General features: G+C 36.7%; 1 protein-coding gene across 1 annotated transcript in view; it reads right to left on the bottom strand.

Moving 5' to 3' along the window:
• The window catches only part of TTC21B (tetratricopeptide repeat domain 21B), an 83,307-nt gene that overhangs the window by 50,954 nt on the left and 11,415 nt on the right, over window positions 1-20,938 (bottom strand). The window contains exons 6-12 of the mRNA XM_045480067.1: window positions 18,029-18,186; window positions 13,784-13,868; window positions 12,140-12,238; window positions 9,103-9,295; window positions 7,939-8,036; window positions 6,940-7,140; window positions 2,413-2,542 (exon numbers count right to left, since the gene is read on the bottom strand). Of these exons, the coding sequence (XP_045336023.1) occupies window positions 2,413-2,542; window positions 6,940-7,140; window positions 7,939-8,036; window positions 9,103-9,295; window positions 12,140-12,238; window positions 13,784-13,868; window positions 18,029-18,186 (964 nt within the window). The remainder of the gene's footprint in view (window positions 1-2,412; window positions 2,543-6,939; window positions 7,141-7,938; window positions 8,037-9,102; window positions 9,296-12,139; window positions 12,239-13,783; window positions 13,869-18,028; window positions 18,187-20,938) is intronic.

Genomic DNA, 20,938 nt, shown 5'->3' on the forward strand with positions numbered 1-20,938 from the left:
AACAGGCAGAAAAGGAAATGGAAAGGTTAAGGATAATAACCTGGTGTGCAAATTAGCACCTCCATGTAGAAGAATTAAGGAGATAACCTGGAGGTTACTGCTAAGGGGGAAAGTACATAGGAAAAGAATCAGGATTTATAAAAAAGAGACTGAAGAATATGAGGACTGTATGAATAATAGAGATCAGAATTTTTATTGTTTTGTTTAATGGTGGTAAGGGGGAAAGATGTGTGGAGTTAGTATTTAGAAGGTCACTAAATATTTAAAAATGAGAAATGGGTAATCAGTGTTGGGGAAAATAGCCATATAAACAAAGAACACATCAACATCACATTTTTATCGAAGAATGGCCCAATTTCCCTTAAGGAGAAAATGAAAGATATTTCTGTCCTACATGTATCTCTTTGTTAGGGTCTGGTGTAACACAGAATTTGGCTGGCCTTTGTCCCATTTCCTGGGAAGGAGTCTTGAAATCGTAGAATTTCCCAAGTGAGAGGGAAATCTTTGTTGTTTGAGGTCAGCTCTGATCATTTACCTAAGTGAGAAGACTCATGGTGATGCCCTAGATACCTTATGTTAAGGAGATGACTCCACGGGGACTATCCCCGCCAGAAAGACCAACCAAGTACTTAGAGGGTTGCAGCTTTGAACTATGTTTTCTACTTGGACTGGGGAGCAGGATCCTGGAGACTGAGTTCAATCACACACCCAATGATTCGATCTGTGCCTATATAATGAAACTCTAATAAAAACTCTAAACCTGAGTTGAGTTTCCCTGGCTACTAATGTTCTTTATGTATTGTCATATACACATGTGTTGGAAACTTTATGTGCGCTCTATAATGAACAATGGCAGCTTCACATTTGGGACCCTCCCATACCCCACCCCGTACATCTCTCTCTTTTGCTGGTTTGGATTAGTATCTTTTTTCTAAACTAAAACTCTAATTAAGTGGTTTCCTCAGTTCTATGAGTCATTCTAGCGAATTTGAAGCTGAGGAGTCATAGAAACCCTGAATCTGTAGTCAGCTAATCAGAAGTTCAGATGGCCTTGGCAACCCCTGAACTTGTGGCTCGTGTCTGTGCCCTTAACCTGTGAAGACTGGTCCAACTCCAGGTAGTTCTCAGGTCAGAAGTCATTGCATTTGGCAATTTATCAGGATACCATTATTTGGACACACGCCAGCGTTACTTCAAATGCTCTTTTTATTTTATTTTTTTAAATTTTTATTATTTTTTTTAACGTTTATTTATTTTTGAGACAGAGAGAGACAGAGCATGAACAGGGGAGGGGCAGAGAGAGAGGGAGACACAGAATCTGAAACGGGCTCCGGGCTCTGAGCCGTCAGCACAGAGCCTGACGCATGGCTCGAACTCACGGATCGTGACATCATGACCTGAGCCGAAGTCGGACACTTAACCGACTGAGCCACCCAGGCGCCCCAAGGCTGCTCTTTTTAAAAAGTGTCCATCTATGACACTTTGGCAAGTAAGTAATACTATATTGAGACTGATTTATACCAATTTTCAAAATAAATAGTAAGTGTTTAATAAATTAATCACAGAACTCAAAGTCTGTTTAATCACCTAGTAGATAATACTGTTTCAACTGAGAGGAAAAGTAGAAATACCATGTGGCTCAACAGTAGAACTTAATCAGAAGAAGGTATTATAAAGCCACTTCTTACATATAGAGTATTTTAGAGATACAAACTTTTGAAATCACCTAGTTCTTTTTTTAACAGTTAAAACTGAGGTCAGATAAATTATAAAGTCAATCTTCTCTCTCCATTATATACAAGAAACAATTGTTTATGGTAATATCTTTCAGCTGGTTTCTACTCTTTATGATTTTACAAACTTAATTTACTTTGTGTGGCAATTCATCTACCAAAGGTACATAAATATAAGCACAAAGAATGATCTATTATGTGTATAGTCACACACCTGTTTGTGTCCTAAAAAACTAAGGTTATAAACCTGGGGTTATTTTTTTTAGCTATACATAATCACAGAAACTAAGCAGGAATTAATCAACACATTTCATAAAGGCCTGAAACCTGGTAAACTTTGAATCTGGCTATACCAATGAGTCAACTATGGATTAATGGCTATGAATTCTTATTGCCATCTAAGTACCATCTGATGGACTTTTTTGTAAATGGTACAACTGCTTTTTCCTGGCAATTCACCTGAACAATGAAAATTTATGCTGATTTATAAAGAATTAAACACAAAATAATTTAATGCCATTTTACACAATCTTATTTTGGACTAAAATTATTTGTTTGTGCACAAGTAAAATGCATCTTATGTGACTATTCTCCAAGTATGTGGAGTACTTAAACATACCTTTGTTTTTATCAACATCAGAATTAAAAGGTTAATTTAAGTTTTTAAGTTATATTCTACCTGATAAATATTTCACTTTTGCTATAAGGAAGACAGCTTGCAGTAGACCTGGTACAGTTCTTACTACAGTCTCCAGGATTGAGGTACAACGTCTGAGAAGTGGAGAAAGAGGTTGCCCAAGACTTGCAGGCTAAACAAAACAAATTAGCACATCATTTTATAATTATATTAGTATTTAGCTACAAGTAAACAAACATACTAAATTTTAGTGTTAACTAGCAAAACTACCTATTTTCCCAAAATTTCTCTTATTCTATTTTTGCAATAATATCTTTCCTATAACATGACTAATACTAATTTATCCCCTTGGGATCTGTGAGCAGACCATGTAATGGCTTTTATTCAGCAAAACAGTTATGAGATTATTACACAGTTACTGATTTGATAACATGAAAGGAGCATATTTGTTCAAAAACTGTGAAGGAAACATACTCAAAGGAAAGATAACTGAGAGACAGAACTTCTTGCTGGAAATGAGAGTCAAGCAATGTAGTTCTAATTCTAGACCTGCCTATGATTTACACAGTTCAGTAACTTGCATTACCCCCTAGAGTACTGTAAGTTCAGTTTCTAGAAAATTATTTTTCCTAGAAGTCAGAGGGTAGAACACACTCATGTGTATTATACCAAATGTCTCACACGTTCACATTCTCTGCTTTTCTGGCTGGCATGTCAAAGGCTTTCAAAGGATTTTTTTTTCTCTTTTTATTAATACATAGTGAATATGATAACTAAAACAGTACTAGAACATTTGTTTATTGTTTTAATGGCTGTCTACCCAACCAATCTTTATCCAAGGGTTATCCGCTCAATAAGTTACAAATGTGATATTAGTTTAAATATCAAACGTTTATTCTCCCTGATTTGACCTACTGATGCTGTGTCCTTAATTTGAAAAATAATCTTCCCCATCGTCCCCCTACACTCCGTACATATATATTCTTTTTTATTTTAAGTTTATTTTTATTTATTTCAAGAGAGAGATAGAGACCAAGTGGGGAAGGGGCAGAGAGGGAGAGACAGAATTCCAAGCAGGCTCTCCACTCTCAGTGCAGAGCACCATGCAGGGCTCAAACTAACAAACAGTGAGATCGTGACCTGAGCCAAAGTCAAGAGTCTGACGCTTAACTGACAGAGCCACCCAGGCGCCCGTCCACACATATATATTTTTAACTAGAGTATAGTGTCTTACAATCACTCCTACAATGAGACGTTACTACTGAAAAGAAACTACCACATCTCTTCACTATGTTGAGTCACAAAAAAATGTGCACTCAAAAATTATTTCAAAATATGACCACTGATGCCTACAATCCATCAACTTCTTTAAATTTCTACAGCACTTATAAGTTATGTAATAAAATTTAGCATCCTACATTATCTTATACAATTCCAAAGTAGTTTCATGTTTTGTTTTGCTTCTTTTATAGGGTTAGGGTCTTTATGTGCCTTGAAGATCAGAATTTTACACTCTTTCACATAGTATGAATACAGAGTAAATTCTTCAAAAGTATTTATTTTTTCAGTGTAACTGAAAACAGTGAAAGTGTAGGTGATATAGGTGGCAAAGGTTCTTTACCACCTGCTAAGAGTTATTTATTGAGAACAACCATCATTTTTGCTGTAAACACTTTCAGAGTGAATTGTACGTGGACAATCTCTAAGATAACATCTGTCCGATTAAAAACAAAATATAAAAGGGGCAAGGAACAGAACTGGAGAGGCAAGTCTGCCTTTCTGATATTTCCCCATGAAAACACCATTATGAATGTTAATTAGGTGCTGCCATGCTGACAAAGGTTATATGGGGGGGGTGGGTGGGAACACAAAATGTTGTGGACTAGGGACACAATTGCCACTTAACACATTATTTCTTGCTCCACCTACAGTTAATTCTTAGCACAGCTGCCACAGAAATCCTTTTTAAATTACTGAGTCAGATGACGCTGTAAACCCTCTGGCGGCTCCCCACTGTACTCAGAATCGATGCCAGGGGAGGGACAACACCTCTAAGGACCTACGTGGTCTGGTTTCTCTGTTGTGACCTTCTCCTCACTCCATCCCTGTCACATTAGTCTCCTTGTGGCCTTTGGGCCATTGCACAACTGTTCTCTGTGCCTGAGACAATCTATACCATATCTCCACATGAACACCACGTTTTTGTTCAACTTTTACCACTTAATGAGGCCTAACCAGATCATCTTATCTAAAATTATCACCTAGGGGCGCCTGGGTGGCTCAGTTGGTTGAGCGTCCAGCTTCAGCTCAGGTCATGATCTCACAGTTCATGGGTTCGAGCCCCGCGTCGGGCTCTGTGCTGACAGTTCAGAGCCTAGAGCCTGTTTCAGATTCTGTGTCTCCTTCTCTCTCTGCTCCTCCCCTGCTTGTGCTCTCCCTCTCTCTCTCAAAAATAAACAAACATTAAAAAAAATTTAAAAAAATTAACACCTATTTCTTCTGAGATTTTCTAATACACCATATAATTGGTTATATTATCTGTCTCCTCCTGCTAGTTATATATATGCTTCATAGAGGACAAAGGCTGTACTTTATCCTTTCACAACTACTTCCCCAGCTCCAAGCAAAGTCCTGGGTACTCTACAAGCATTCATTGAGTGAATTCTGATTATTGCACAAGTACTGAAAAATGAATTCTAATTCTACGCAACTGAAAGCACATCATGACAGGTAAGACTTGGATCAACCCTATTCCAGAAGGGTTAATTTATTATTATTTTTTAAGTTTATTTATTTATTTTGAGATACAGCATGAGAGGAAAGCTGGGGTGGGGGGGGGAAGTGGGGCAGAGAGCGGGAGAGACAGAATCACAAGCAGGCTCTGCACTATCAGCACAGAGCCCAACGTGGGGCTCGATCCCACGAACTGTGAGATCATGACCTGAGCTGAAACCAAGAGCCAGATGCTTAACCGACTGAGCCACCCAAGTGCCCCCCAAAGGGCTAATTAAAAAAAAAAAAACAGATTTATACAAGTTTGGAAAATGACATAGTGATCAACAAAAGTCGCATAGCTTCCCTAAAGAAAGGCCATTATCCTCATTTCCTTATTAACACAATTGTGGAAGCTGTAAATCAGGGAGAATGCTAAGAATTACGCTTTTAGCAATGAAACATCTGACACTTCCTGTTATGATATTCCTGTGTTGAAGCATGAGCTGAATATAACGTAAAGTCATCTGCTTACTGTCGTAATAAGAAAGTGCTGACTAACGGATCCACATCAATTTGGAAACAACTCTCTGGTAGTTCAATAAAAGGCTCCATTTTCAGTTCTACTCAGTGCTACATAAGGCAGATAATGGATGACACTAAAGATCTGTATAAAATAGATGACAATCAGGATCTAAAATAATACGGTAATCTGGAATTATGAGAGGAGTCTGAGGAGATAAGGTTTCACAGGGATAAATGTAGAGTCTACAGTTTGGTCCTAAGTTACAGTGAATAATAGATCAAAAGACTTTAGTTATTAATTCAATAGGGGTCGATAATATCGTATGATTCACAAAAGAAGCTAGAAGAACATCTAGAATTAGGGAGAAGAGGATCTGCCAGAGCCAAACCCACATTTGGACTAGTGACCTTAAGGAGAGCTTACTAACAGGAGAAAGGCTATCCTCAGGCCCACGAGCAGGGTTCTAGCTATGTCATATAAAAATAAATGGCTAAAAACCTGGACTTGTTTAGGGAGAACATGAAAACTAATTTCTAAAATCTGAAGGTCTGTTTTATGAATGAGGAATAACCCTTGCTTTGGCTAAGTAACTGGACTTGCCCGTGCCACTTCAGAGAGCAGGAGGATGACTAGGACACAGGTGAATTTTTTTTAACATGAAGTTAAGTCTGATTTAACACAGGAAATGCAGTCTAACAGTTATAGTTATACAGTAAGAACTGCACTTTTGAGTGTACCCAAAGGTTGGACGGGCCCTTAAGATGCTATGGAGTGGATTCAGGGGTGCCTGGGTGGCTCAGTCGGTTGAGCGTCTGACTTCGGCTCAGGTCATGATCTCGTGGTCCGTGAGTTCGAGCCCCGCATCGGGCTCTGTGCTGACAGCTCAGAGCCTGAAGCCTGTTTTGGATTCCGGGTCTCCCTCTTTCTCTCTCCTCCCCCACTCATGCTCTGTCTCTCTCTTCTCAAAAACAAATAAATGTTAAAAAAAAAAAAATGAAAAATTAAAAAAAAAGATGCTATGGAGTAGATTCAAGTATTACATGAATGTCTGACTTAAACAACTTCTAATATTTCTCCTGAAGTGAAGATATTAACATTCTATGAACTACAAGTGAATATTTATTAACCAATACATTTATTACTTGATAGCAGTCATTGGCATAAATATTCTGACTTAAAAACTATTTCAACTAATATAGATACGAATACTACCATTGTAAGATGCAGATATAAACTAATATGTGAAAGACGATTTATTAGCACATTCATAAAACACTGTGTAAATGATATTATAAATATTTTCATTGAAAAAAAGTCCCAGAATTACTTACCTGCATTGGGCAGAAATTCAGATATTCTGTAATAATTTCTAGTAAGAAATCAGGATTTAAGTTCTCAAAATATTGTATGCCAAGTGGTAAATCTTCTAAATGTGAGAAATGAGTGTCCAGAACATCATTTAACATATTAATAACTTCTTCTTGTCGCTTATTTTTCTTCATAGCAAGAATTGCATGTAAATAAATTAATTCCTACAAATTAAGCAGTTGCCATTAATTATCCCATTCAGTTTTAAAGCCATTTATTTCTACTTAGATTTCAAACACATATGAAGTGCTATTTATGTGCAATATTTATTCAAATTTAAGTATTAGCTTGGACAAACTTTTAGACTCTTTTTAAAAACAAAATTTTTTTTAATGCTTATATATTTTTGAGACAGAGAGAGACAGAGCACGAACAGGGGAGGGTCAGAGAGAGGGAGACACAGACTCTGAAGCAGGCTACAGGCTCCAAACTGTCAGCACAGAGCCTGATGCAGAGCTCGAACTCACAGATTGTGAGATCATGACCTGAGTCGAAGTCGGACGCTCAACCGACTGAGCCACCCAGGTGAGCCAAACTTTTAGACTCTTATACAAGATTACTTAAAGTCTAATTCTGCAAGGAGGTAAGTTAGTAAATGCAATCATACATTAAAATTATCATATATTAGTCTTTTTTTTTTTTATTTTTTTTTTTCAACGTTTATTTATTTTTTTTTGGGACAGAGAGAGACAGAGCATGAACGGGGGAGGGGCAGAGAGAGAGGGAGACACAGAATCGGAAACAGGCTCCAGGCTCTGAGCCATCAGCCCAGAGCCTGACGCGGGACTCGAACTCACGGACCGCGAGATCGTGACCTGGCTGAAGTCAGATGCTTAACCGACTGCGCCACCCAGGCGCCTCATATATTAGTCTTTTAAAGCCATTACTATTACTAAAAAAAAATTTATATTTTATAAACAGTAGCTAGGATCTATACGATCTGATAAAATAAAATACTGTACCGCAGATTTTCCAATAGACTGCTGAATTTCACTAAGGAATTCGAGCTGCTGATCTGCATCCTGTAACTGCTCTTCTATTAATTGACATCGGATAACTCCTAAAGCCAAACAGGACAAAAATAGTCAAAGTCCACATCCATTAAGGTATGTACACTTCAAGCTAACAACACAAGGATTAATAAAATAGGTTTTCCCCCCCATAATATATTAAAGTATTGATACATTATAATAAAATACAATAAAGTCATAAATACTACATCAGATTTAAAAAAGAAGAAAAAGAGAATAAAAGGAAATAAAATTGCCAGCTTTGTCCCTATATAAAATCAGTTACTAAGGACTTCAGAATTTATGGGAACTACCCCCATAAAAGTTTATTATCGCAAGATACTACATAAGAAATGAAAACTTTAGGGGCACCTGGATGGCTCAGTCAGTTGAGCATCCGACTTGAGTCGGTTGGGCATCCGACTCGAGTCAGTTGGGCCCTGGGTTGGCCTCTGTGCTGAGCATGGAGCCTGCTTCCGATTCTCTCTCTCTCTCTCTCTCTCTCCCCCTCTCCCTCTCCCCCTCTCCCCAGTTCATGCTCTCTCTAAAACCAAGTAAAATTAAAAAGGGGCACCTGGGTGGCTCAATTGGTTAAGCATGCGACTAGTTTTGGCTCAGGTCATGATCTCAGTTTGTGAGTTCAAGCCCCACGTCTTGGGATTTCTTTCTCTCTTCCCCACCTCCAAAATAAATAAAAAAATTTTTTAAAAATGAAAACTTTACTTTTAAAGATTTATGTTTTTTTCTATTGTGGATAGTGGAGGACAGTTTGATTTTAGAAAACTACAACATATTTTCTTTTTTTTTTAAAAAAAAATTTTTTTTTTAATGTTTATTTATTTTTGAGAGAGAGAGAGAGACAGAGCATGAACGGGGGAGGGGCAGAGAGAGAGGGAGACACAGAATCTGAAGCAGGCTCCAGGCTCTCAGCCATCAGCCCAGAGCCCGACGCGGGGCTCGAACCCACGGGCCGTGAGATCGTGACCTGAGCTGAAGTCGGACGCTTAACCGACTGAGCCACCCAGGCGCCCCATATTTTCTTCTTTAATACCAGGTATTAAAAGGAATTATTATGTATATATGTCTGAGGAACACTTATAGAAACAGTTGTCATACCAATTAGTGCGGGGACACTAGTTTCATCCAGTTTCATGGCGGTATTATACCACTTCAATGCTTCTTTCATGTCTCCTTGTAAAATCATTTGGTATCCAAGTTCTGTAGCAAATTCTGATTGCTCAGGGTTTAAAGCAAGAGCTCGTTGTAGTAATGTCTGAATTTTTCTAAGAATGAGTTGACTTCGTCCACACTAAAAAGAAAAAAAAATTTAGAAGTCAAACACTTCTACTCAGGTGGGAGGATTATTTTTTTTCTAAACATACAAATTATTTGTACTTCATAGAAATAGAATGAAAAAAAAAAGGATTTAATAACCAAAGGAAAATAAAACTTCTCCATTTACTACCTGGACAGTGCAGCAAGAAAGAGTTTACATCTAATCAGAACTTAAAATCCTAATGAACACTGCTTTTAAACAACAGCTTCCTGGAAAGTATACTCTAAAGATACTACACAAGTGTATTTTTTAGGACTGTTTTCAAACTGTCTTATGATTGTTTTATGAATTAGACGAGGAAATCATTACTTTAAGGTTACAGATATGTATATGTACATATATATGTAGTTTATCAAATCAAAACCTAGGACAAGGATTTGTTTTCCCCCTAAGGAGAAGGTATACCACCAGGGCAAATATTTCATTTTTTTATTATTTTATTTTATAATATCATCTCGTTTTATTAAAAATTGTGTATATGTGCAGAGAAAGGATAAACACTTTAATGTTAAACATGTTAAGTTTTCCGTGGTGAGATAATTAGTATTTTTACTTTCTTCTTTGTATTTTCTCCTAATTTATTTTTTTAATGGGAAAAAGGTAGTATATAAATATTTTTAATTTTTTTTTCAATGTTTATTTATTTTTTTTGGGATAGAGAGAGACAGAGCATGAACGGGGGAGGGGCAGAGAGAGAGGGAGACACAGAATCGGAAACAGGCTCCAGGCTCTGAGCCATCAGCCCAGAGCCTGACGCGGGGCTCGAACTCACGAACTGCGAGATTGTGACCTGGCTGAAGTCGAACGCTTAACCGACTGCGCCACCCAGGCGCCCTATAAATATTTTTAAATATAACTTATTGTCAAGTTAGCTAACATATGGTGTATAGAGTGTGCTCTTGGCTTCGGGAGTAGATTCCCAAGCTTCATTGCTCACCTAAAACACCCAGAGCTCCTCCCAACAGGTGCCCTCCTCAATGCTCATCACCCATTTTCCCCTCCCCTCTGTTTCCTCCCCTCCCCATTAACCCTCAGTTTGTTTTCTATATTTAAGAGTCTCTTATGGTTTCAGGGCAAATATTTTTAAAGATCATGCATTTGGGCTCAGCTGGGTAACTCAGTTAAGTGTCTGACTCTTGATTTTGGCTCAAGTCAGGATCTCCCAGTTCGTGGAACCGAGCTCCGCACTGGGCTTCACACTGACAGGACAGAACCTGCTTGGGAATCTCTTTCCCTCTCTCTCTGCCCAACCCCTGATCATGCCCACACACACACACACTCTCTCTCTCAAAAATAAATAAACTTAAAAAAAAAAAAAGATCATGCATTAGAATCTTTGTTATAAAAGTTTCAAAAATAGTTCAAGAAATGGCTACTCTACTAAAATAAGTACATAATGTTCTAACATAATAACTTAAAAAAAGTTTATTTATTTATTTATGTTAGAGAAAGAGTGAGATCACAAGCAGGGGATGCACAGAGAGAGAGAGGGAGAGAGACAATCCTAAGCAGGCTCTGTGCTGCCAGCACAGAGCCAGATGTGGGGCTCCAACTCACAACCCGGAGATCATGACCTAAGCTGAAATCAAGAGCCGGGACACTCAACTGACTGAGCCACCCAGGTGCCCCTACCACAGTAACTTTTAAGAGTAAAATTCTAAGCTGCTTGAATTTTTTAAGCTTAATTAAAAACTAATCAAAATAAATGATCTGGCAATGAAATAAATAAAAAAAGGTAAATATCTTCCTTAACTCAAACTTTTGTAATAGCAGGGATTTTTTTCCCCTCTAAATCTCACACAATCTGACAATCTGCTTTTTAACAAAAGAATCAGTTTCTTCATGGCATTTAACAATTGATATCCTTGATTTTTTCTTTCAGTTTATCTATTATTTCATCTACTTATGTGTACCTTTTCCTTATTTTTTAAATAAGGAATTAGTTTAATTAACTTTTCAATCCTCCATTCCTTGTATTGATTTTGAGATTCTGCTGTATTTTTCTACTCCATTCCTGATTATCTTCTTCTTATTGGATGTTGTAATAAAAACATTTCTTTATTAGTATTAAAAAAAAAAGATCCCAATCATTTCCCCCACCAAAATTGTCTCTTACCTATGTTAAAACTTTTTTTCAAATACAACTGACCCTTGAATAACATGGGGGTAGGGTGCTGGCCTCCACCCTTCACTGCACAGTTCAAAAGCTGCATATAATTTTTGATTCCCCAAATATTTAACTATTAAAATATCCTACTACTGAGCACACCTAATTGATAACATAGTCTATTAACACATATTTTGTGCATTATATGTATTATATACTGTATTCTTGTAATAAAGTAAGCTAAAGAAAAGAAAATTTTATTAAAAAAATCACAATAATAAGGAAACTACATTTACAGTACAGTACTGTATTGACTGAAAAGATCTGCTTTAAGTGGACTCATGCAGTTCAAACCCGTGTCAGTCAAGGGTCAACTGTAGTTTTAAAAAACAAAACAAAGAATAACTCTAATCATAAATCCTACGCTCTGATTAAAATACATGATTTCCCATTTCCTTTGGAATTTACCACTTTCCTATCCTTAAAGGCTCAACAAAGCCTTCCATGAAGCCTTTATGATGTCTTCTTATGGTTGGTGAGAAATTATGTTATCTCCTCCAAACGGATTTTCTTAGGAATGTTATCACATATTTATATATGCAGGGTATTTTCACTCTAGGCCATATGCCCTTTGGTGCCTCAACCTTCGTGACTTATTTTATATTCCCAGCTACAGATACAGAACTCTGGTACATTGCAGGCACTCTTACAGTTCTGCTGAAGGCTACTGTGATCTTATAAAAAAGTTGAGCATTTTGTGGTTCCGTGGCATCCAATGCATTTTCTAAGTTTTCCAGCTTGGTGGCAGCCTAAAACAAAAGTATCCAGTATAATTTTAAAATAACAAAGAAAAAAAGAATACATGACATATACATGAATAAATATTATCATTTAAAAAATGTTTACTTTTGCAAATTCCCTCTTGACTCCAGTGAAATCATCTATGTTGCAAAATGTATTAAAAGTTCTTTTTTTTGGGGCGCCTGGGTGGCGCAGTCGGTTAAGCGTCCGACTTCAGCCAGGTCACGATCTCGCGGTCCGGGAGTTCGAGCCCCGCGTCGGGCTCTGGGCTGATGGCTCAGAGCCTGGAGCCTGTTTCCGATTCTGTGTCTCCCTCTCTCTCTGCCCCTCCCCCGTTCATGTTCTGTCTCTCTCTGTCCCAAAAATAAATAAACGTTGAAAAAAAAAAAAAAAGTTCTTTGTTTTAATTAAAAAAAATTTCTTTAATGTTTATTTATTCTTGAGAGAGAGCATGAGCAGGGGAGGGGCAGAATGAGAGAGAGGGACACACATTCCAAAGCAGGCTCCAGGCTCCGAGCTGTCAGCACAGAACCTGATCTGGGGCTCGAACTCACCAACTGTGAGATCATGAGTAGCCAAAGTCAGATGCTTAACCGACTGAGCCATGCAGACGCCCCAAAAATTCTTTTAAAAGGCTCAAGAATTATGAATAAAGAATTGAGTTTTAAAATGTGTTTTTAAAATATCTGTTATTGAATGGAATTCTTTGGGTAGGTAAAGATACCCATAATATTCAATTAACTATATATGCCAAGCTCCCTCTCCAATAATTAATTCATGACACACATGAGATATGAATAATAACATAAGTATAAACGTTACTATTGTATGAGATCGGACTTCAAATTACTTATATAGTCTGGTTTATATTTAAAATATTCTCTAGATTAGAAAAATCACTAAGACACTTATGGTAAGTAACTTCAATGCCAGGAAAATTTACTGAAGAGGCACCCCTACTAAAATTCTTATGGTATTTACTGAAAAATTTATTAGTTGCTATCATATTAACCGATTTAACCAGACTAAACACAATTCAAATCTATTACCTGTTATAATACTATTTGCTTCAAACTGGATTTTGGCATTCCATAATTCAGTATATAATCAATGTGCTCATTACTAGAGAAACATGTACCTTATTATAAGGTCCAATGGGATTTCATCCTAAGCCCATTTAAATAATGCAAACACAGTTAAATTGTAAAAATACTACAAATCATATTTTATATATATATTCTTCCATACCTAGCACCACCAGTTACATTAATCATGTATATAATACTGTATTGGGGTTTTATGTGGAAAACCACATATATTATAATTAATGATTTAAGGAATTTTAAGGTAGTTTTAACTATATAATATTTTTGCTTTACTAGTTGATTTAAGAAGCTCATCTCTTTGTTAAGGTGTATTTCTAGGAATCAAGTAAAAAGTACCATGTAATACATTCTAAAAGAGCTCTTGAAGGCTCTTATATATGTGCATATGTGTGTGTGTAACTATAGATTTTTTAATACAGGAAACTTAAATAGTACAATACAACTTACCTTCTCTATGTCCCCCTCCCTACACAAATAGTAAAGAGCCAGGATTCTTAGAGCTTCCACATTTTGATTATCTTGAAGCATTAACCTGCAGAAAAACATTTCACTTAATGTTGAAATAAACTTAATGTGCTTTCTTTTATTTGAAGGTTGAAAAAGTCATTTTGCTGGTCTGACTACTCCATTATCTAAGTAAGAATTTTAAGTAGTAAAATAAAATCTCCTTTATGAAAATTATCAACCTCATTATTTAAGCTAAAAAAAAATCTCTGATTCTTAGTCTTTATGCACTGCTGAAGTGAGTACTGATTCTTAATCTTTAATATGTTTTAAAAAGATATGAATAGATTGTACCAGTCTCATTAAATTCTTTGGCAATCCTAAATAAAGTATTACTTAACCATGCATAACAGTATATTAAAAGAATAATTCACCTTGACAGGAAGATTTATTACAAGAATTTCAGGAATGAGAAGATTGGTTAAATATTTAAAAGTCTCTTAATGTAATTCACAACATTAAAACAGATTCCTATGTGACAAAAAAAATTTGAAAATATTATGGAAAAATATCTGATTAGTAATAGGAACAACTCCCCTTACCCCAAAAAATATATAAACTTAGTAAAAAATATGTAAAAGCTATATAAATTCCTATGAACTCTGCTCAAGGACATTTAAAAAAGAAATGAACAAATGGGGTAATAATACACCAGGTTTCTTATTATGGATGATGTGGTACAATGAATTATTGGCTTCAATTTTCCACCTTCCAAGAATATATACCTTCTGCCACGAAAGTGAGTTCTTCCTATAAATGCTGACAGGTACTTTGTTGTTCCTTGGCTGTGGACTTGGACATCTTCCTAATGTTGGCCAATGGAATGTGAACAGGACTGGCAGTGTGCCACACCAAAGTTTCAGAGGCACTGGATTCTTCTGCCTGTCCCTTTGCCATCTCTGCTATAACCACGGAGATGAGCTCACCTCTGGGTAGCTGCTGCTCTCTAGCTTGAGCCCAAAGAAGAACACCCGTAGAGCTGACCAGAGACCAAACTGCAATAAAGTGCCACACCACCCAGATGGACCTAAAATCTGAAGCAGAACACCAGGCGGGGCTGGTGGAGGCCAGCAGACCCCAGATGATCCCTACCAAAGTGAGGAATGAGTGCTTACTATCGTTAAGCCCTGAGATTTGTAGCTGTTTGCTATGCCCCAATAGTTGCCACATGATAACACCCATTTTTGGTTAAAAAGGTCCCCCCCCCCAAATAATCTATAGATTCAATGCATTTCAAACCAAAATCTTAGAAGGTTTTTTTTTTTTTTTTAACTTGGTAAGTTAATTCTGACAGTCGATTGAAAAAGAGCCAAAAAAACTATCAAAAAAGAAATGTGATGGAGAACATGCCCCCCAAAATATAAAAATGTATTTGAAATACAGGGAATAATGGGGAAAAAATGACCAGTCATTTTACAGGGGAAAAAATAGCCTTAGCAATATGAAGGTGCTCAATTTCAACATAATCAAAGAAATGAAAATAAAAATACGGTTTTATTCTACCAGATACTACCACTTTTATTCTACCAGATCGTTAAAAACAAAACCACCACACTGATAATAGCCAGAGTTGACAAGGATGGGGGAGGGGCATTCTGGAGAGTACACATGGGAGTATAAATTAGTACAATTTCTTAGAAGAACAATTTGGTAGTGTCTTTGCAAATTTCAAACATGCATACCCGAGATAGAGACTGCCATCTGTCTCCTCAAATCATTCTTTCCTCATTTGCTTGGGCACATAGCTAGCTGACATGTTCCTGCTACCTTTGCAATTAGATGTGGCCCACGGGAGACAGCCCACTTCTAGGCCTGGGCTTTAAAGGAAAGTGAAATGATTCTGCCACACTCTTACCCTTTCTACCAGCTGGATACCAATGTCATGAGGTTTTAGGACATCGCAGAGTTGCAATATGGAAAGAACCTAGGTCCCTGAATGACAGTGTGGAGGAAGGCTGACTGATCAAAAGTTACACCCACTCAAAACAATTACATATGGCAGAAAAAATATTCTATTATGTGTTTAGATCTATTTTATAGGAGCTCGGCCTACCCTAACAAATATGATTCCCTTTAATTCAGTAATCCCTCATTTAAGAAATGATCCTCCAGAAATATACCTATATGTGTAAAAAGGGGTGTGTGTGTGTGTACCCCTAAATGGCTATCAACGGGGAAAGATCAACTACTTATATGTTTACTTTATGGATGTGTACTTTGTTAAAAAATAATTACGTATATCTGGCTGAATGGATATAAAAGAATATCCACAAAATACCAAGTAAATAAAAATCAAGCTTAAAAACTATATAGTCTATTTTTTCTTTTACAAACATCCCCAAATATATATGTGTGTATATATATATACATATATATATTTAATATACTATATCGATACTCCACCACCTCCCACTCATACAGAGTGCCTAGAAAAGAAATCTAGAAAAATATAAACATCAAAGAGTTACTAATGCCCAAATTGTGGCCTCCAAGTATCACTTCCCACTAAAAGGGATTATATTGCACTCCACAACAGCTAATTCCTGTTTAGGGCAAAAAATACACAAAATGACCCTAGTGAGTCTTGCTATACACCAAATAGCAAGGAAATTACTGAAGACTACTAGGATCCCATCAAAAGGACCTAAGAACTAACTTGAAGAGGCTACTAACAGCCAATAGTGAGACAATATGAGCAATTATAACAACCAAAACGGTTAGAAGCACACAAGTTTAATCCATGTTATATAAACAAACCCAAACTGCTAATCAATCACAATTCGGGGATGCTAGGGAACTTTCTAATTTTTTTGGTTTTTTGAAACCCAGAAATAAAAGATTCAAGCACTTATCCAACTTTTCTTATATGAACTATACCACTGGATAACCGACCAGTTGATGCGAAATTTTTTTTAATAGTACTCCAGCTAAGAAATGCAGAATGATATAACCATATTGTAATCCTAAAGCACCCAGATACTGAGCACAGATTTCTGATATTACCACAAAAAGACAGCAGGGGATTATGTCCCTTCGATAAAAGAACACATCACCACTTATGAAGTAACTGCAAAAAGAAAAAAAAAATTGAACATGTATCTAACCAAGCCTCTATATCCAGTACCAATTTACAGGAAATTCAGAGGATAAGCAGCAGTACATGGCATGCAATCAATAAAATTCTTATGGAAAACCTACTGGATACAAGACTGGTTTCTTTATCGTAAATATCAAGAAAAAGATGTGGGAGAAGTGGGAGGCCAGTGGAGAGAGAAAGTAGGAAAATGAGGAAGGAGACGAGGGAGAGAGGGGATCCTCCATTTTATACTTCAGAAGAAAAATCCAAATCCTCAAGATGACCAACAAGACCATTTATATCCTGGCTCCCCTGCTCCCTCCTACCCTTCTGCTCTGACTTCACTGTCTAGTCATCTTACCCCCCCTTCATACTCCTTAAAAACACGACACACACCCTTGCCTCAGGTCTTCACACTTGCTTTTCCGACCTTCTGCAGTCTTCTCCCAGATATCTGCATAGCTTGCTCCCTGTGTTCAAATGTCACCTATTCAGTGATGCCTTCCCTGACCATCCCATAAAATGGAATCCCTCCTCCCACTCCCTATTTCACTTTCCAGCTTTATCTTTTTTCCATAGCACTTAAAACTTTCTAACATACTATGTAATCTTTTACTTGTTCTGCTTATTATATGGTTCCTCTCATTTGAATATAAGCTTCACTAGGGCAGGGATATTTGCATAAAAGATTATCTGTCTTAGAACAACTATTCAGATATTTATATAAATCAAAACATTCAGTTGCTAAAAACAGTGCAATGTTAAGTTCTCTTTTGATTCTATATTGCTTGAAAAAAAATCAAATTAAAAAAATCTTATAATAGGGGTGCCTGGGTGGCTCAGTTGGTTAAGACTCTGACTCTTGATTCTGGCTCAGGTTATGATCTCGCAGTTCGTGGGATCGAGCCCCATGTCAGGCTCCGTGCTGACAGCGTGGATCCTCTCTTCCTCTCTCTCTGCCCCTCCCCTGCTCATGCTCTCTGTTTCTCAAAGTAAGTAAATAAACTTAAATAAAAATAAAAAATCTTATGATAAAAGAATACAGATTTTTTTTTTTCCCCTGAAATTATAACCAGATCCAAAGGTACTTGTATTATCTTTTTTTACTTAACCTCTGCGCTGTTTCAACAGTCTGGTCCCAATCCTGTAAGGCGAGCTGTAGTTTCATTTTCTTTACAAAAGCAGGAAGGAAACTCGGAAAGTTCACTATTATCTGGTTCACAGTGTCCAGAGCACCTGAATAATTCTGGCGCATCTCAAGGCATTGTGCCTAATAGGAGGAAAAAAGTGACATCAAAACTCCAATCATATATACCGAGGTTCTCATAACAGTTACCCTTGAGAGGTAGGATACTAACGTTTAACATTTTCTATGTTTTTGTTTTCTTTCTGTAAGGAATAGTTACCACTTTTATAATGAGAAATATAAAATAAGTTTTTAACAAAACGAAAATTTTAAAACATCACAAAACAATAAAAATATTGTATGTAAGTGGCTGTGTTATAAAATCTACTTTTAAATAACTAGAACAGAAAAATTATCTTTTAGAATAAAGTATTTCCAAGATATTTGCAAATAGCATCTAAAATGAAGACATTTCAGAGGCACCTGGGTGGCTCAGTCCGTTGGGTGTCTGACTTTGGTTCAGGTCATGATCTCATGGTTTGTGGATTTGAGCCCTGTGACTGGCTCTGTGCTGATGGCTCAGAGCCTGGAGCCTGCTTCAGATTCTGTGTCTCCCTCTCTCTGCCCCTCCCCTGCTCACGCTCTCTCTGTCTCTCAAAAATGAATAAATGTTAAAAAAATTAAAAGTAAAATAAAATAAAATGAAGAGATTTTGTATCTTAAAAAAAAAAAAAAAAAACTACTTTCAGGCTGGGACACCTGGCTGGCTCAGTCCATAGAACATGCAACTCTTGATCTCAGGGTTTAAGTTCAAGTCCCACGTTAGGTGGAGATTACTTAAAAATAAAATCTTTAAAAAAATAAAATAGGGCCCCTGGGTGGCTTACTGGTTAGGCATCTGACTTGGTATCAGCTCAGGCCATATCATGGTTGTGACATTGAGCCCCGCATCAGGCTCTGTGCTGACAGCACAGAAGCTGCTTGGGATTCTCTCTCCCTCTCTGTCTCTGCCTTTCCCTCACTTGCATGCACTCTCTCAAAATAAATAAATAAGCTTAAAAACAAAAAGAAATAAAAAATAAGTAACTTTAAAGAAGGTAAGATTTAAGAAATAAGCAAAATAAAGTTCAAACAACTCCCTCTACCTTAATATTTTCACTTCTAGGATGTATCTTAATGAAATAATTGAATAAGACCATAGGAAAAAAAAAGATTATATTTATGGCAGATTTATATTACATATAGTAGAAAAAAAAATAACCCAAAATGTCCGTTCAGGATCAAACTATAGCATACCTATTTAATCAAATTTTAGGTAGCCATTAAAAATCATTATATAGATTTATAGATCTATGCCTAATGACATAAAGATATGTCATTTATAATATAATAGTTTAACTGGTTATCTTCAATGGTGATATCTATTCTTAATTCTGATATTACTGCATTCTATACAGTATCCATGTATTACTTTCATAGTCAGAAAAAATAAAGCTATAGAGTTAGCACTTTAAGAGCAGACATTAGGCATATTTATCATATATCAGATTTTTAGAAATTTGCTTCTGGATCTCCTTTAGGAATAAATTTAGTCCTGGAATATCTCAGTTCAAAATGAGTGTCCAGTCTCAATACATGTACAACGGAATTACAATATAATCCTGAAATAGGTTTGAGATTATATTCTCATCTATAGTCCCATATAACTCCCATATAATTAAAGTCTGAGAACCACCCGACCCTGCTACTATGCCAAAATAAATTATTAAAATTTCTAAATAGTTGACAATAATGCATAAAGATTAATGCTGAGAATGTTTTCAAATTATATATACCCTTGGAATCTGCCTAAATAGCTGATAATATAAAAAAAAGAAAATCATACTAAAGGACCACATCTATTACTTCCTTAGACCATCACCTCCCATATGATGCCACATAACACATTAAACGAAACTAAATTTGCTGTGTAGTTGGTTCCTATCATTCCTAGTTGGAATTAGGCTAATGCAAAATCCTCTATTGAATTAACTGAAAAATAAATACATAACTGGAATGGATTGTATCAGAAAAAGAATTTAAACAAATCTTAAGTATTGGAGGCAAAAGGTAAATCTCTCCTAAGCTGCTTATACTGACACCTGAAATAGCCCTAGACCTTAGTAGATTATCAACTAGCTTTTTTTTTTCTTTTGAGAGAGAGTGAGAGAGAGCATGAGTGCAAGCAGGGGAGGGGCAGAGGAAGAGAATCTTGAGCAGGCTCCATGCCCAGCACAGAGCACAACCAGGGGCTCCATCTCAGGACGGTGAGATCATGACCTGAACTGAAATCAAGAGTTGGATGCTTAACCCACTGAGCCACCCAGGTGCTCCTCAATCAGCTTTTCTTTAAGAAGAGGGTGGAGTTGAAATGATCAAGAAAAGCTTTTTAAAAGCTTGATAAATGCTCAATTCGTCTAGCAGTGCCATCAGGTAAAACTTGAGTGCAGTCAGAGTGAATACTGTTTGTACCAGAGGCGAATATCCAAACAAGTTCACTAGCTACAGAAACTGGCAAAAGCCATGAGAGGATATTAACAAGAGTCAAGACACTAATAATCCTCTCTTCTTTTTTACACCTGCAAATTACTGCTTATCTAACAGTCTGTTTTCCTAACAAATAAATTTAATTTCCTTTTGCTGAATCAAAAACCTTAAATATTTTAAGACATTCAGAAGGCATCAACGGAACTGAAGAAAGGACCCAAATTATACATTTCTACCCACCAACGATTTCTAATGACTCATCCTTCACAATGTAAGTCAGGTCATGTTGTTTCTCTTATCATTGGCTGCCCATCCATCTGGTTCAAAGTAAAAGCCAAAGGCTTTACACAATCAGCCATGGCTCTCCTCA

This window comes from Leopardus geoffroyi, chromosome C1, assembly GCF_018350155.1.
Source record: "Leopardus geoffroyi isolate Oge1 chromosome C1, O.geoffroyi_Oge1_pat1.0, whole genome shotgun sequence".
NCBI classification, from domain to species: domain Eukaryota; kingdom Metazoa; phylum Chordata; class Mammalia; order Carnivora; family Felidae; genus Leopardus; species Leopardus geoffroyi.